This window comes from Oryctolagus cuniculus, chromosome X, assembly GCF_051225735.1.
Source record: "Oryctolagus cuniculus isolate XC-2025 breed Fujian yellow rabbit chromosome X, ASM5122573v1, whole genome shotgun sequence".
In the NCBI taxonomy this organism is placed as follows: Eukaryota; Metazoa; Chordata; class Mammalia; order Lagomorpha; family Leporidae; genus Oryctolagus; species Oryctolagus cuniculus.
Genome location: NC_142888.1, coordinates 57,678,796 through 57,696,181, shown reverse-complemented (window position 1 = coordinate 57,696,181; position 17,386 = coordinate 57,678,796). Strand labels below are relative to the sequence as shown.

At 32.5% G+C, this 17,386-nt stretch overlaps 1 protein-coding gene across 6 annotated transcripts in view; it reads left to right on the top strand.

Moving 5' to 3' along the window:
• Positions 1-17,386, top strand: part of PCDH11X (protocadherin 11 X-linked) — a 751,842-nt gene that overhangs the window by 79,830 nt on the left and 654,626 nt on the right. For 5 of the 6 annotated variants that reach the window (XM_051827412.3, XM_051827410.3, XM_002720154.5 and 2 more), the window contains one exon: positions 1,740-4,235. In XM_051827412.3, the coding sequence (XP_051683372.1) occupies positions 1,740-4,235 (2,496 nt within the window). Of the gene's footprint in view, positions 1-1,739; positions 4,236-7,878; positions 14,018-17,386 lie in introns of those variants that run through there. The other variant, XM_089324636.1, reaches the window with a different exon arrangement.

Below are 17,386 nucleotides of genomic sequence, written 5' to 3'. Positions count from 1 at the left end.
TAATTAAAATCACCAGTTTGCTCCAATGTGATTTTTTCAACTTTTTATATGAACTAAAGTGTGTATATTGGTTGTGTTTTTAACTCATACAATTAAACTTAGAACTCTATTCTTATTTTAGTCATATGACCAGTTAAAGAATGTGTTTTTTCTTGAAACATATAGCAAGGCAAACTTTTTTCATGTTATATCTGTTTACTGTGTGAAAATTGGCAAACTGGAAATTTATTATTTCTTTTATAGCATATTTTAAGCAAAATAGAATTTTATCATAGTAATATTTAATATAAATAAATACAGTGTTTAGTATTATAATTTGATCGAAATAAACAGTAATTAATGATAATTTTGTATTTGTAATGGCATCCCAAAAAGCTTTTAGGAAGTTTCACATCCAAAATGTCTCAGTTATGAGTAGAAAAATAGTTTCTAAATTGTATTTCATTAAAGTTCATGGCATCCAATACTATTTTTATTAATTCTTTGCATGCTGATATATTGAATATCTAATATGATTAGAGCATTTGCCTAGGAAGTGGGGATATATGTTGGTGAGCAAACATGTTTTGCTAATATAATGGAAAATCAACTTCTAGCTAAGATGTGAGAAAAATCAATGACAATCTAAGTATTTAATTATGATACTGATAGTAACGGCTTTATATTAATTAAATGAATATATGCATTTTAATAAAAACTATAAAGGGAAATCATAAGGTACTATTAGAGGTTTAAAACAGGCGACAGTATCATATATGAGGAGGTTCAGATAGTTCGTGGAAAATAGAATTAAAAGATAATGTGCATTTCCATGAACTCTTTGAAGCCCCCTCATATATATGCATACATGAATGAATGAATACATGTATATTTAAAGATGACTCATGTAATAGGAATCTTAAGTTCCTCTTCTGATCTTTGCTTCACACTCTCACTATCTTTTTATTCTATTCATTTCTGTCAAAATTCCGCATGTAACACTGGGCAGGAACCACCTGAGAGCAAGTCAGTACTATTCCTCCATCAGCTGGCATATTCACTATTTGTCTGTCTAGGGCTCATCTGATTGTAGTTCAGATAGGGAAATGTTTTTTAAACATCCCCATACTGTAGCTTCAGGTGCATAAAGAAAAAAAAAAGGTGCTGTGCTAACCTATCTTTTCCAATTCTACATTTCAGTATGTGCCCTTTGTGCTTGCTTATTTAAAAAAGACAGGGAGAGGTTAAAAACATTGCATTGTTAATCTCCAATATAATTTTATTTCATCATATGTTCCTAGAGGAAAAAAATGAAATTCTGTGTACTGATACTTTACATAAATTTGTTATAACAGTAAATCCTTTTATTTCATCCATCTACCAAAGGTTTTGACTCTATTTATTAGATGTCTTGAATGCTGCTGTCTTTGATGAATATTCTATACTTGCTGGTTACATTTGGTGGCTAAAAAACATATTAGACATATATCTACAGTAAAATATATTTTAATTCATGTAGAATAACCATGCTTCTTATCACAATATTAGTGATACACAGAGTTGAGATTTAGGACACAGGTTTTCTGGCACCTATTTCTGTCTTGCTATGACATCTTACTATGTCATGTGTCTTCAAGGAATTGAAAGTTGTTCTCATTACATAAGTTAACATGGCTAAATCATTTCATGATATATATTGATATTGGTATATTAATTTGTATTAACAAAGTTAAATTGTATTTCATTACATGTTTTTCCAGGGTCAAAATATTTTTGGGCTTGATGTCATTGAAACACCAGAAGGAGACAAGATGCCACAACTGATCGTTCAAAAGGAATTAGATAGGGAAGAGAAGGATACCTATGTGATGAAAGTAAAGGTTGAAGATGGTGGCTTTCCTCAAAGATCCAGTACCGCTATCTTGCAAGTAAGTGTTGCTGATACAAATGACAACCGCCCAGTCTTCAAGGAAAATGAGATTGAAGTCAGTATACCTGAAAATGCTCCTGTAGGTACTTCAGTGACACAGCTCCATGCTACAGATGCTGACATAGGTGAAAATGCCAAGATTCATTTCTATTTCAGCAATCTAGTCTCCAACATTGCCAAGAGACTGTTTCATCTCAACACGACCACTGGACTTATCACAGTCAAAGAACCACTGGATAGGGAAGAAGCACCAAGCCACAAGTTACTGGTTTTGGCAACTGATGGTGGATCAATGCCAGCAAGAGCAATGGTATTGGTAAACGTTACAGATATCAATGATAATGTCCCATCGATTGACATAAGATACATCATCAATCCAACAAATGGCACCGTGGTTCTTTCAGAAAATGCCCCACTCAATACCAAAGTTGCTCTCATAACTGTGACAGATAAGGATGCTGACCATAATGGTAGGGTGACGTGTTTCACAGATCATGAAGTCCCTTTCAGATTAAGACCAGTATTTAGTAATCAGTTCCTCCTGGAGACTGCTGCATATCTTGACTATGAGTCCACTAGAGAATATGCCATTAAATTGTTGGCTGCGGATGCTGGCAAACCTCCTTTGAATCAGTCATCCATGCTCCTCGTCAAAGTGAAAGATGAAAATGACAATGCTCCAGTTTTCACCCAGCCTTTCATAAGTATTTCTGTTCCTGAAAATAACTCTCCTGGCACTCAGTTGACAAAAATAAGTGCAACCGATGCAGACAGTGGGCGGAATGCTGAGATCAATTACCTGCTGGGCACTGATGCTCCACCTGAATTCAATCTGGATCATCGTACAGGCATTCTGACTGCAGTAAAGAAACTAGATAGAGAAAAACAGGAAAAATATTACTTCACAGTTCTGGCAAAAGATAATGGCATTCCACCCTTAATAACTAATGCCACAGTCTTAGTGACTGTTCTTGATCAGAATGATAACAGCCCAATTTTCACTCACAATGAGTACAACTTCTATGTCCCAGAAAACCTCCCAAGACATGGCACAGTGGGACTCATCACTGTAACTGATCCTGACTATGGAGAGAATTCTGCAGTCACTCTCTCCATTGTAGATGTGAATGATGAGTTCACCATTGATCCACAGACTGGTGTCATCCGACCAAATATCTCATTTGATAGAGAAAAGCAAGAGTCTTACACTTTCTATGTAAAAGCTGAGGATGGTGGTAGGGTATCACGCTCTTCAACTGCCAAAGTAACCATTAATGTGGTTGATGTCAATGACAACAAACCAGTTTTTGTTATCCCTCCTTCCAACTACTCCTATGAATTGGTTCTACCATCTACTAATCCAGGAGCAGTGGTCTTTCAGGTAGTTGCTGTTGACAATGATACTGGCATGAATGCAGAAATTCGTTACAGCATTGCAGGGGGAAACGCAAAGGGTCTGTTTATAATTGACCAAACATCAGGAAATATCACACTGAAAGAGAAATGTGTTGTTGCTGACCTTGGTTTACACAGATTGGTAGTAAAAGCTAAGGACTTAGGACAACCTGATTCCCTCTTCAATGTTATAGTTGTCAATCTGTTCGTGAATGAATCAGTGACCAATGCTACACTGATTAATGAATTGGTGCACAAAAGCATTGAAACACCAGTGACACAAAATGTTGAGACAGCTGATGCATCCTCACCAACCAGTGACTATGTCAAGATCATGGTTGCCATTGTTGCTGGCACCATAACTGTCATCCTAGTTATTTTCATCACTGCTGTCGTAAGATGTCGCCAAGCACCACATCTTAAGGCTGCTCAGAAAAACAAACAGAATTCTGAATGGGTTACCCCAAACCCAGAAAACAGACAGATGATAATGATGAAGAAAAAGAAGAAGAAGAAGAAGAAGAATGCCCCTAAGAACTTGCTGCTTAACTTTGTCACTATTGAAGAAGCAAAGGCAGATGATGCTGACAATGATGGAAACAGTGTCACACTTGACCTTCCCATTGAGCTGGAAGAGCAAACCATGGGCAAGTACAACTGGGGCACAACACCTACCACATTCAAGCCTGACAGCCCTGATTTGGCCCGACACTACAAATCTGCCTCTCCACAGCCGACCTTCCAGATCCAGCCTGAGACGCCCCTGAATTCTAAGCACCACATCATTCAGGAACTGCCTCTCGATAACACCTTTGTGGCCTGTGATTCCATCTCCAAGTGCTCCTCCAGCAGTTCTGATCCCTACAGCGTTTCTGAGTGCAGCTATCCGGTGACAACCTTCAAGGCCCCTGTGTCTGTACACACCAGACCGGTAGGTAATTTATGTGTCCTATGTAGCTTTTTTTACTTTATGTTATTGTAAAATAATTTTCTGTTGATTTGGAACTTTACAGAATGTTATGACTTCAAAGAGGGATCAAAATGAAGATATTCTGCAGAAATATCAAAATAGATACATAGATTAATTTAAAAAGTTTGATAGACAATCAGAACAAAATGACTAATTATTGTAGGAAAATTGGGTGCAGAATGATCATTATAATAGGGGTAATTGTGTCTGTAGATGGCAGTGTGGCCCTTCTTGCTGGAGAATATACTGGAAAAACTCCAAAACAAGGATTGTAGCACTGTCCTCTGTACCATTGTGTGCCTGAGGGCCACAAGAGTTTGGGCTAGATACATGATGGTGGAAGTCTTTTCAAATCGAACAAGCAGTTCTTAATACTAATGGAATTGAGAATCCAATCTTAATTTGGGAAAATTTTGGCTGCTCAAGGAAATTAAATGACACGTAGATGTCCTCCCCCATTCTATCTCACCATGCCTCCAGATCCCTGTAAAGAAAAGTGTCATTTTCATATTAGGAACTAAAAATTATTCTGGTTCATCAAACCTATATTTGCACAATATAGTAAGAATTTGGATTAGATAAAAGAAAGCATGATCACTCTAATCTTCAAGAAAGAGAATGAAGTATACATGAGATCTCTATTTTAGATACTCATGTCCGTTTAAATATTTGCATATTTATGTAAGGAATTCAGAGCCCTTCAGGAGACATTCTTAAAAAATAATGACTTTTGGAAAATGAAATATGTTTGCCTTCTCTAGTAGGTATGTAGGAAACTATGACCATATTAAGACCAAGAAATCTGTGCACAATAAATTAAAATGTAATAGATATAAAGAAACCAGAGTTCATGCTGTCTTTTTAATCTATATCACATGGAGAAATGAATGCAAATTCATCCTAGAAATCCATAATTAAATTAACTGAATTAATTATGTTTGATTCCTTAATAAAAATCAAGTAATGGAATCTATCTGCACTTTTTTGTCTCACAAAGTCCTGTCACATGTACACTGTTTTATTTTGTCTGGGAAATTAAAAATGTACGTAATCTCTGTTTTGGTGAATAATGTCTTTTGAAAATTTATTCAGGCTTAATAAAGTGGTACTGATATTAGCTAGGCATTTCCTCTTGCCAAAAATTAGAGATATTAAAGCAGACTACCAATTCAAGATAACAGTGTAAATGATTTACCATAATTGTGGAAATAGCTTCAGGAGTGGAGATCATTCAAGGATGTGAACAGTTACATTATACAAATAATATCAAAATTTCTCTCTTAATCACCTGGTAAAGGTAAGTTTTTAATTCAGTTGTGGGTGCACTTTTGCTACAGTGGTAATCTAATTCAGTGATGGTGCGAAAGCTAAGATGAAATAGTACCCTAGTCTGTGTGGAATTTCGGTTATGCTTTGTATGACGGGGCAGTAACTGTTTCTACGTCAGTTGAGTCCCATCTACTTTTGGTGGATGTTTGATGGGCGATAAACAGAATAGATACTTCATCTACCCTCAGAGTATGTTTCTGTTTATATTTAACCATTCAAAAGGGCACTCTCATTTCCTAGTTCCAGTTATTCTGCTTCTTGAAAACATTTCTCAACAGAAAGGTCTCCTTTATGATAACACCTTATTGTGTTGCATTTCCAAATAACACTTTTCCTTAGGCTAAATTTGTAACTTGCTTTAAAAAGTAAGCACAGGGTGGGATTTGTGAATTACATTTGTATATCATTGGTTTTGGTAGATTGACTCACAAAGCTACTCAAAAGCACAAGTTCTGGTTTAATCTATTTTCAGAGGCACAAAGATGTTCTATGAGTTAGACTAATTTTATTTAGCTATATGAACATACAGTAAGCAAGGCATGCATAAAGGAAAATATTGAAATATTTTACAAATAAATTCATATTTTTGTTTTTAAAATATTTTGAAAGGTCATAATTGATAACTCTTTCCCATGATGACATTTTTTTGTTATACTGCTAAGATATCATATTCCTATGATGGCATTTTTTGTTATATTGTTAAGATATCATAAGAGAAATAGCTCCATGAATCAGACAAAACATAAAAAGTAAATGCTCATGAGAATGAGTTACTGGTTGTCATTAGGTTTTTATTAAATGAAAGGACAGTCTTATAATCAGTGGGTTCTCACATACCTTAGGTGATTTTTTTCCCATTTTAAAATATAAATAAATCATAAACTTTTTATTCCATAGTTAACAGTAGTTTTGTATTCATTACTAAATATTTTGTAGACATAAATTGGTGAGCTTAGGCAGACTAATTTGATGCTAAAACTAATTTGAATGCTTCATTTTGTGCTACATCTACAATTTTCTTTATTCTTGCCATCTACTCTTCAATTTGTCATTAATGCTAGAAGAGGCATCTTATATTCACTGATACTTCAGAATGCTAACAAGATAAGTGAGCATTGAAAAAGGTATTATGTATTTAAAAATTCAAATACAGTAGGTGTCTTCTTTTCAAAGAAACATCATAGAAAATGCGGAAAAGTGTCAGCCAGTGCAATAAAAGTTCATTGTTCCTTAAGGAAATTCTGACAGTAGAATAAAATATTACTGTAGCAAAAAGTGGAAATATTCTACTTTACTTTAAACAAAGTGAGAAATACATTTTCAAGAGGAGAATTAAGGGTGGTATTTAAATTTACTTCATTACTCATTGGGTAGGAATATGGAAGTGGGGAAATAAAATGGTTTTGGTAGATTGTTGGATGTAAGACTATTTATTAGAAATTTTATATTGTGAAAGGAGAATCAAATACTTTCTACAGATTTTTTTCTGACTCTGGTGTTCTGAAAAATATGAAATGTTTATTAGAAAGGAATGCATATATTGCATTAAGCTGCCTTTACTTGGGGAATAAGATGCACCTTTTTGCATATGTTTTTACATGAATTATGGAAGACATTTTGTGTTTATTGTAGTAGAAATGAGAGACGTGAATTTAAGAGAATGATTTTTCAGATTATTTTCTATGAACACCTTTCAGAGCAAATAATATTTTGTTGTTATGACCTTAGAAAAACAATGAGTATAAATAATTGTTTGAGAATCAGTGTTGATGATTGTCATATAAACAAGATATGCTGACAAAACCGTCTTATCCAACACAGATCCCCCATTAAACTATAGTGAAATCTATACATTTGCAAAATAGAGGAGAATAAAAATTAAAGCCCAATTTTTTTAGGGCTTTCTATATAGCTGTCACTGCTTTAGACATATATTCGAGGTACTTTATTCTCCCTCCCTCCCCTAAAAATTTCTAACAAATTCCAATGATTTGAGTTGAAATAGTCTTGTGATTTAGAAGTGAGGTACAAAGAATGGTGAAAGACTGACATAGATATAATTTATGGATGAAACTACATTGTAGATTCAAAATGAGAACAGCATTTTTAGTTAGCTTGGAATAACATTGGTATCCACTGTTGTTAAGTTCAAAACTTTGATTTTGTGCATCAGTATTTTGATAATGTGAATTTTAGCCATGTAGCATGCTTGGCAAATAAGGTTCCTAAAACACAACCATCTGATTTTGATAACATGTTATTTTTCTTGTCCTAGACTGATTCCAGGACATCAACTATTGAAATCTGCAGTGAGATATAACTTTCTAGGAACAACATAATTCCATTCCTTTTCCAAAATATTTCAATGATTTGTGATTTCAAAATTTGGCTAAGATTATTAATTTTTTAATCTGGGTTTCCCACTATAAAAGCAAACAAAACAAAAACCACATTAAAAATGATGCCCCAGTCGAACCGTGTGTTTCTTTAGCTGTAATCTGGAGAACAAAGCTTAAAATTTATGGAAGAAACAGTGCAGTGCAGTAATGGAGTTCTAACATGCTGTTTCTATGTTTGCTTGCTCTGAATTTAAACAATGGTAATGTAATAGAATGCTGTCTTGTACATACTGATGGTTAATGTATCAATCATGAAACCTGGAATTACTTGCCCAGTCTGATTGCTGAAGAATTTAAACATCATATCCAGGAGTTTGGAAATGAAGCTGAACTATCCAAACTGCCCTCTTAAAGGTATCCAGGGAAAGAGATATTTTTAAGACCAACCAAACAAAAAAAATGAAAACAAAAACTTCAGTGCTTTGAACTAGCATAGTGTTGCCAAGAAAATCGTTATAATTATCCAGCACTCTGCTTAAAAGTTGGATGATAGAAAACAATTTTACTTTTTTTAGGTTGATTGTAATCATGTTGTTCCACTACTTTAATCGTTAAAAAAATTTTTTGTTGTAATCATGTTTCCTTTTTCTATAAATACGTAAAAAGAACTTCTTGCTATTTTTATCTACCAAAGGAGAATGTAAAGTTGTTTATACTCCCTGATACTTTGAGAAAATGCATTAGTATTTCTTGAATATGAAACAGAACTTCAATCACATGAGTGTAGAAACACGGCTTTAGGCAGGTATTTGAAAAAGATTATATCTTAATTTTGAAACTACCTAGGGAATATATAAGCACTAAAGTCACATTTAAATAGATTTATTTTCTTTCTCTGGCATTAAATTACAGAACACATATCATTACTTTCATAATCTGACTTTCAAAATTTACTCACCTTTTACACCATGTTGATTAACTCATTTCCTACACAAAGGAGTAAGTGTTTTGAATTTGGTGTACATTGTATTTTATTGAGGAAAGAATGGCATGTTCCAATTTTATACTATATTCTTTAAGCTGCTTATGACTTACTAACATTACTAACAGAATTTAAAAAAAAACCCTCTTGATTTCTTGGGACATAAAGGGAGTATAAAGGACCTTTATAATCACAACATGACATAACTTTTTCTTCCTGAATTTTCATTCAAATGCTTATTTGTATATTTTATCTTGAAAAAATGTGAGTAGGATTTTGTCTGTCATGTATGTACATTAAAATCAGAGTATTATTTGAAGTGTTCTTTAATGTAAAAGTATTTAAAAGAAGTTCATGCTGTATTTAGCATTTCAAATTAGTATAATTCTTGGGTATATTCAATATAGATAATATTTTAAACACATTTATGTTAAAATTTAGTGTTCCTATTGATTTAATATGGAATCTCTTATACCTCCAATGCTGTCAAGTTCCTTGAACGTATGTGCTATCTGGCTGCTTAAACAGTTAATAGCTGATTATAATGTCTGTGAGTGTAACTACTTTTACTGGTAATGAGAGATGTTACTTTAAGTACAATATTATATTGCAAAAGATAATTGTAGAAAAATGTTAAAAATTAAAATTTACCTTGGTACAAGTTATTCACATAGAACAATTTTACAGTTCTACCACATTTCTTTCTCATAAATTAAATATTTTGTTTAATTCATATCATTCCCAAGAATGTCAAAATTGAGCCAATTTAGTGTACCCCTAAAGTCATTGCCCTGTAAGTATCAAGATATACTAAAAGTGTGAGTTTCTAAAATCCAGAGTCTCAGTTTACTTGTAAATAAAATAATGAAACTCAAGAAAGTGAATCAGGAGTGTAAATGTCCTATAACAAACTGCCATAGCTTCATTATCATTTGTGTATGTACTTATTATGTAAATGCATTTAAAATGATATGTCATGGCTACCTCGATCTCTCAGTTTCTGTACACTGTGTGAGTTAAGGGAGAATACTTCATATTTCTTTCACTGTGTGCCCATTCCTTTGTGACTGTAAAGAGAAAATCTCCTCATCACCCCTTTGTATGTATGAAGAAGAAATATCTTGGAATAATTATCCAGAATCTCTTTAAAGCATTCCTCAATGGTTTTGTGTGTCGTCTTTGCAGAAGATGAAAATAGAAACTTTATTTTTAAAGCTGTAAGTTATTCCATCTCTCAGAATGCAGCTTCTGTGAGAAAGGAACTTCTAAATTGATTTCTTTCCTACTCTTTGTGCTAAAATATTTACCCATAAAGGCCAATGAGGATTGGAAATAAACAGTGTTTAAAATTGGGCCATCAATGAAAATGGATTTTAATTTTGTCTATTTAACTGTCCTTCATCTATTCTTTGCTTGTGTTTAAAGGAATAATATTTCCATTTGAGAATAATATGGAAGGCATTGTAGCTAGCTTTTCACAGAAGCCAAGCAGGATTAAAATTTGCATTTCCTGCTTGTTTCCATCTTACCAGTTAAAATAGTGGCACTTGTAGTTTAGTTGATGCTATTATTATATGTTTCTAACCCCTTGTGTTGGCATTAATGGCCACTTGGAATATTCTCAATGAAGTGTCCTTGGCAGTCTCTGTGGTTCTTATTCTAGTCAATGAATAGAAAAAGACAGAAAGATACCAAATCTTAAGATTAGTATTGTAGATATAAAAAACTTTTTGTGAACTTAAGTTATTGAATCAGAAGTAGACTGATTAGCTACAGCATACTTTATACTTTCTACCCAGCAAGCATTCTAAGAAATACTAATTTTAAATTAAAATCTCTAGTACATAAATTGAAAATAAAACAGTGAAATGCATTCCTTCATTTTAATTTAAATATAAAACTTTATTTTTAAATTTAAGACATTTAAAAAGAATATTTGGACAATATTTATTGTTTATTTTGGACAATATTTTATGTTCAATGATTTAAGTGTACCATTATAAAACAATTTAAATTTCATATGTTAAGTAGTCTTTAATGTATATGTATTCTGTTTTTTCTGTTGACTACCCTGTCTATATTACCAATGAAAATGCATGCACTTCAGAACAACCCTTAAACACTGAACTTTGATTTAATCAGGTAACCACTATTTTGTGCAATATTTACTATTCATTCCAATATAAAATACTACTGCCTCATTTTCCTATTTTATCCCCTATGATCCTCACTGTTTAATTAGGTGTTGTAATTGTACATCTAGCTGAGTGTGATGTGAAGCCTGATATCAACTGCAATGCTACAGACGCAGACCTTATGAACTCTCATATGACTAAAGCCACACTCTGTAAATGCTTCCTGTAGGTGCTCTTGTGTAAAGACATTTTCTTAGATGTTGTGGAGTTTACTCTTTGTTTATTTGAAGTATTATTTAGTTTTCTAGCATATTCAAAGGTGCTGTGATAACTGAAAACTGTATGTGTTATACAAATCACTATTTAAGAAAAAGAACTATGTGCAATTTGTTTTTTCACTCATTAAGGGTGTTCATGAGATTTGTGATTTAATGGGGTATTTATAATTAGGAATAGACTTCAAAAATTCTAGAGTAGCTATAGGCTTTTATTTTATTATACATGCAAAACACAATCATTTAAGAAAAATTCAGAAAATTGCAGATAGATTTTAGATGAAGAATTTTAAAGTTATTTGTTTTTATTGCCATTTATGTAAGTAAATTCTTTATAACTTACTTAGTAATTCTGTTTGAAGGCTCTATAACTTTTGGAAGTGGTGCATTTTAATCTTACAGTATTATTCTCTTCATTTTATATTATGAACTGCACAAGATTTTTTACACTTATTGAATATCAACATATTTATTATGCATATTATTTATTTTTATAGATGTGTGATTGGACACAATCATGTAATAGCATAGTTTGATTAGTTGGCAGTGTAATACAGAGGCATGCTACATATCTCTACCATAAGATTAACTTCCCTTCAGGTAAAATATCGTTTTCATTAAAAAACTTTTTTAATTAATAAGAACGCCATCTTCATTTCCGCCACACTTTCCTTTATCAGGCACAACCAAGTAATTTAATTATTTCCAAGAATTCTTACAACCAACTCTTTTACCTCTTCCATATTATAGATTTTCTCAATTAAAATTACTTAAACTGTACCTTTTTAGATAGCTAATTATTCACACATATACACATTCTATCCAATTAGAAATAAAACTTTTTTAAGTGGAAATATCACATTTCATTAGAATTCAGTTAGTCAAATTTGCATAATAATGAAAATGAAGTATTTCAATGAGTTTCTTGGAAACATTTACAATTCCTTATACTTTAGCTTTATATTTATTGATTATTCACTTATTTATTTCATAAAGCATTACTCACTTTGAAAGTCAATGTTTCTAAAAATTTTCATTATTTTACCTCAAAACTTGATGAGAACATTAAATGACAAAATAACACTTTAATTTTACACTTAATTAGGGAAAAGTTTAAAAATAATGCTTTTACCCTGTTCAGTCACAGTTAAAAGTAAACAAATGTGCAATTCTGATAAAAGTACTTTTACAGAAATGCATAAAATACTTTAACATGTATCTACTTGTTTTATTGCATATTAATTCTAACTTAATTACATAATCAATGTAGATCACCATTTCAATTATGCGTTATTAAAAGAGAATTAATCATAAACATTGTTATCTTGCACAACAAAATTTCCAGGAATTCAATTACATAGCTCAAAGAGTTGTTCAGTGTCACAAGCTTGAAGTAATTGAAAATTTAAAAAATTTTGACCAGCTCTTTTGGCATGTAAACACATAGACTTATTTTCAAGAAAGGCTTGCATGAACTCTGGAAAATTAGTCTATGAGCCCCTAAATGAGAAATCATATGATTATTTCATTATTATTTTCAATCATTTGATCACAGTCACTCAAAACTCATTGTCTGAATCTAGAGTAGTTGATGTTTAACAACAAAGTTCCACAAGGTACTACAATTCAACTTTACATTTATAAATTTTATTTGTTTATAATGTTACACACACATTCATTTCAAAATTATAGAAATTATAGGGAATATACAATTAAGATTTAGGTTTGGAAACTGAAACATAAGCTTTTATCTCATGTCTAGAAATAAAAAAAAACTTATTTGTGTGCCTAAAGGAAAATTGATTTTAATTTTATGTTGAAGTAATTATAAAATAGTTTGACTAAAATGGATTAGTATATGTATAAACATACATATGTCTGCATATATGCATGTATGTGTTTGTAAAATTTCTATCAGAAAACAGTGATAGAAACTTCATTTTAAAGATAGCTTGGTCTAAGATGACACATCTACATTTACAGTGATATTGTCTCCTTTTAAAGCGTTATGTCCCACTTTAAACTATAATCATCCTTTATCCCTTATATCATCCAATATATCATCTTTCATTTGGTGAAGCTCCTGTCATATTAAGTGCATTCTGAATATGTGCTCATATGATTTTTTCCTTTTAAACCATGTTACCTGGCTGTAATATAATAGCAGTGTATCTCTTCATCATGTTTCCCTGTTCTGAATGATCAATGTCCAATAATATTAAAGTATACATGAAAAAATTAAATTCCTTTTTGTTATCTACATACTAGTGTATGTTCTTCTTCTCCTGTACATCAGAAAGCAAAGACAAATTATTCTTCAGTAATAGACAACTTCTGCTAAGTTAATATGACTAAAATATATCCACGTAAAAGTCCATTAAATCAATCCTCTTTATTTTGCATTAATACCTTTCTTAATTGTAATACTTGTGAAAATAGAAGAGATATGTAGCTTGCTGTTAATTCTCTGTACAATGTCAAATTTTCAGTTTCAGCTTTCTATAGTATTATAGGTCTAATTCATGTTTTCACCCATCATCATTTATATGCATACACACCTTACTATGTATATGTACATGCACACATTTTTGTAGATTATGGATTGACATGCATCATAGGAATAATTGAGGATATCATATAGAAAATGTGTACAATTTAATGTAATTTCTGTTTCTGAGTGGAGTTAGTACTAAGAATGGTATTTGAAGAAAAACTGTAACATTAAAATTGTGAAGATTCAAAATTCAAGTGGACACATAACAGTCACCTTAAAATTTTTGCTTTTCTTTGTATTTTGTAGCTGTGATTTTAAAAAAGAATAAACAGGTTTTGTGTGAATAAATTAGAATGAATATTATAGAGCATCTTTCAACTGGAATACATGTAGACACTAACACCTGGTTGTATTTTATGTAATTTTGATGCATAAAGTGTGTATAATCTGTATTAAGTGAATATCTATAAATAAAGTTGTTTCTTCATTGCAATAACACATCTTCTGATATTTTTTGAAGTGGTTGGTGTCAGCAGGGGCTACCAATTTCATTAACATCATCAAAGATTCTAAAATATTTTATCTCAATAACATCCTACATTCCTCATAATATAACACATTACTTATGTTGAATTAACCAAAAATTTACTGACACTCCTATTCACCAACATTGTGAGGTAACTGATCCTTTTCAAATCACCTAGAACAATGAAGAAGACAAAATTAAATTGTTTACTAAAGTTTTAGTTTTGTGCATTTTTCGTAATTTAATTCATTGAATATTGGTAATATGATATAATTTGTTAACCAACATATTAAATAAAACGTGCTACATGATGAGATTTACCATGTGTTCAAATCAGACTAAATATTTCTCAAACTTCTACTGCAAGCAAGATAATGTGGAGAATGTTGTTGATTACAGTGAGGGATTGGCCATGAGGGGTAAGGATGCAGGGCAATTGAGGCCCTTGATGGCTGCTATTAAAACCTAATGCCCAAGGAATTTAACTGCAAGTATGTTTAAAAAAAAAAAACTCTGTATTTTTCTGTACATAAAAATCTCCGAGTATACCAGATTTTTAAAAAATCACATGAGACAAAATACCAAACCTCAGTTTTTAATCATAATAGTTAGAAATATAAGTGTGTGTGTGTGTGTGTGTGTGTGTGAATATCACTAGTGAATTACCTTGCAAGTATATATTTGGCCCTACCAGGAATGTATTTACCCTATTGCAGAACGTATCAGCAACACTTTCCTCTACTCAGGCACATTCACGTAGATCCACAGGATTTGTTGATCTCACTTCTAAAATACCTCTGACATTTGTCCTTTTGCCACTTCCTTTTTTCAGATCTTCATCACAAGACACTTGTTCCACTATTAACAAATTGTTTTACTTTCTACTTTCTTCTGTCCTTTCAAATTGTTACCCCCTATCCAGAATGTGCATTCTAAAACAAAGATGTGATCAAGTGAAGCCTGTGACAGAAAAGTTCTGGAGTCTTTTTCCATTGCATATAAAGCCTGAGTTTTGCTACATTTTTCAGAGGACTTCACAATGATAACCAGGTCAACTTGTCATCCTATCTCCCACCATTCTTGGCACCCTATATTTTTTCACAACTACTACCCTCTGTTCCCTGACCATATCATTTACCATGCACTTTTGTGCTTCCAAAAATCTGCACATTTTAACAGAACTAAAATGACAAGGTGCTTTGTATAAGACACTGCTATAGAGACTACAATTATAACTAAGCCATGATTAGTGATGTAGAAGAGCAATTGCAGGGATAAAGCAAGTTGAGAAATCATTTTAATTCCAGAGAGAATATGATAAACTTGAAAGATTACTACCTGTGGTTTTATTAAAAAATAAAAGACTGGATGATATCCTTTTTCTTTCATGTTTTTCTTATTTCTTAGTGTCGACATACATAATTCTTATAATATTAAAACCCATCAATTAAATGACTAGATCCTATAATCTTTAAATATTAGTTTCTAGAATCTATTTCCAGAAAATTACTATTACAGTACTTTTATTCACTAGTTTTAGAAATACTTGTTTCAGCTATTTGGATTTAGATTACATTTCCTGTTATGGAGTTGTACTCAAAAAGTATCAAAGGAAAGCTTAATTCTTTTTTTTTTAATTTATTTTTTTTTTGACAGGCAGAGTGGACAATGAGAGAGAGAGACAGAGAGAAAGGGCTTCCTTTGCCGTTGGTTCACCCTCCAATGGCCCCTGCGACCGGCAGGCTGAGACCAGCGCATCGCGCTGATCCAAAGCCAGGAGCCAGGTGCTTCTCCTGGTCTCCCATGAGGGTGCAGGGCCCAAGCATTTGGGCCATCCTCCACTGCACCCCCTGGGCCATAGCAGAGAGCTGGCCTGGGAGAGGGGCAACCGGGACAGAATCCAGCGCCCCGACCGCAGGCAGAGGATTAGCCTTTTGAGCCGCGGCGCTGGCCGAGGAAAGCTTAATTCATTTGTTGGGCTGGATGTACTCTGTATACATAGGGCTGAGAGAGCCACATACTACTTATAGACATTTTAGCAAAAGAAGCAACTCAGTATGAGATTTTTCCAAAAACATTGCCATTATGCTATATGGCAAGAAAAAGATTTCCTTGTCCTCTGTAGAGATTTTCCAAGTTGTATCATCATAAATACACAGATATTGACAACTATGGTTAGAACATTATATATATTTATATATATATTATTACTGTTTTACTGAGATATAATGGTTACCCCATATAGAAATCATTTTTCATCCCCTCCAAGCTGAAAATCAGTTACCAATTTTGTAAAAACAGATACAGAAGGAAAAAATCATGAGATATCAAATGTAGATGATGTCTGAATTATAACAGAGTAGAGTACTCCTGAAAATTTAGAAACCACATATCTCTACTTAAAACTGCGAGTGACATATTTATATGCAATTTTAAGAAATGTACTTCTTGGCACACACAGTGAAAGCAAATATACCACCTGCTTCCTAGAAATAGAGGAGATGAAAATAAACCACCTAGTTCTTAAATTAGTCCTTTTTTTTTCCTTTTGTCCTCATTATGATGAGGAAAAAAAGGCTTTCTAAATTATATGCAAGAAGCATCCTGGGAGATTGGGTTTTGTTTTGGTTGGGTTCTCTTTCACATCTTTGCTAGACAGTCTTATATCAAGATGCTGGAACACTAGCTTTAGTATAACAAATTTCCAAAGTATCTGATGTTTTGCAAAGATTCAGCACTCACTTCATCTATTTTTGTAAAGAGCACCATCATGAGTAAGAAGATAGCTCACTTATAATTATTGAGGATTGTCTAACCATTCAAGACAAAATAACAGCAGTTATTAACATTCTTAAAGTCAAAGACTATTTTCTTTAGTGCGTACACCTTATGCACTCTATAAAGGGATAGTCAAGTGAATGATTGGATTTAAGGTCAAACACTCAATGGCATTAAAAAAGTAAAGGAGGACCACATTGTCATATTTCAATTGAAAATAAATCCCCCTATATTTGTGTTATTTTACATTTTTT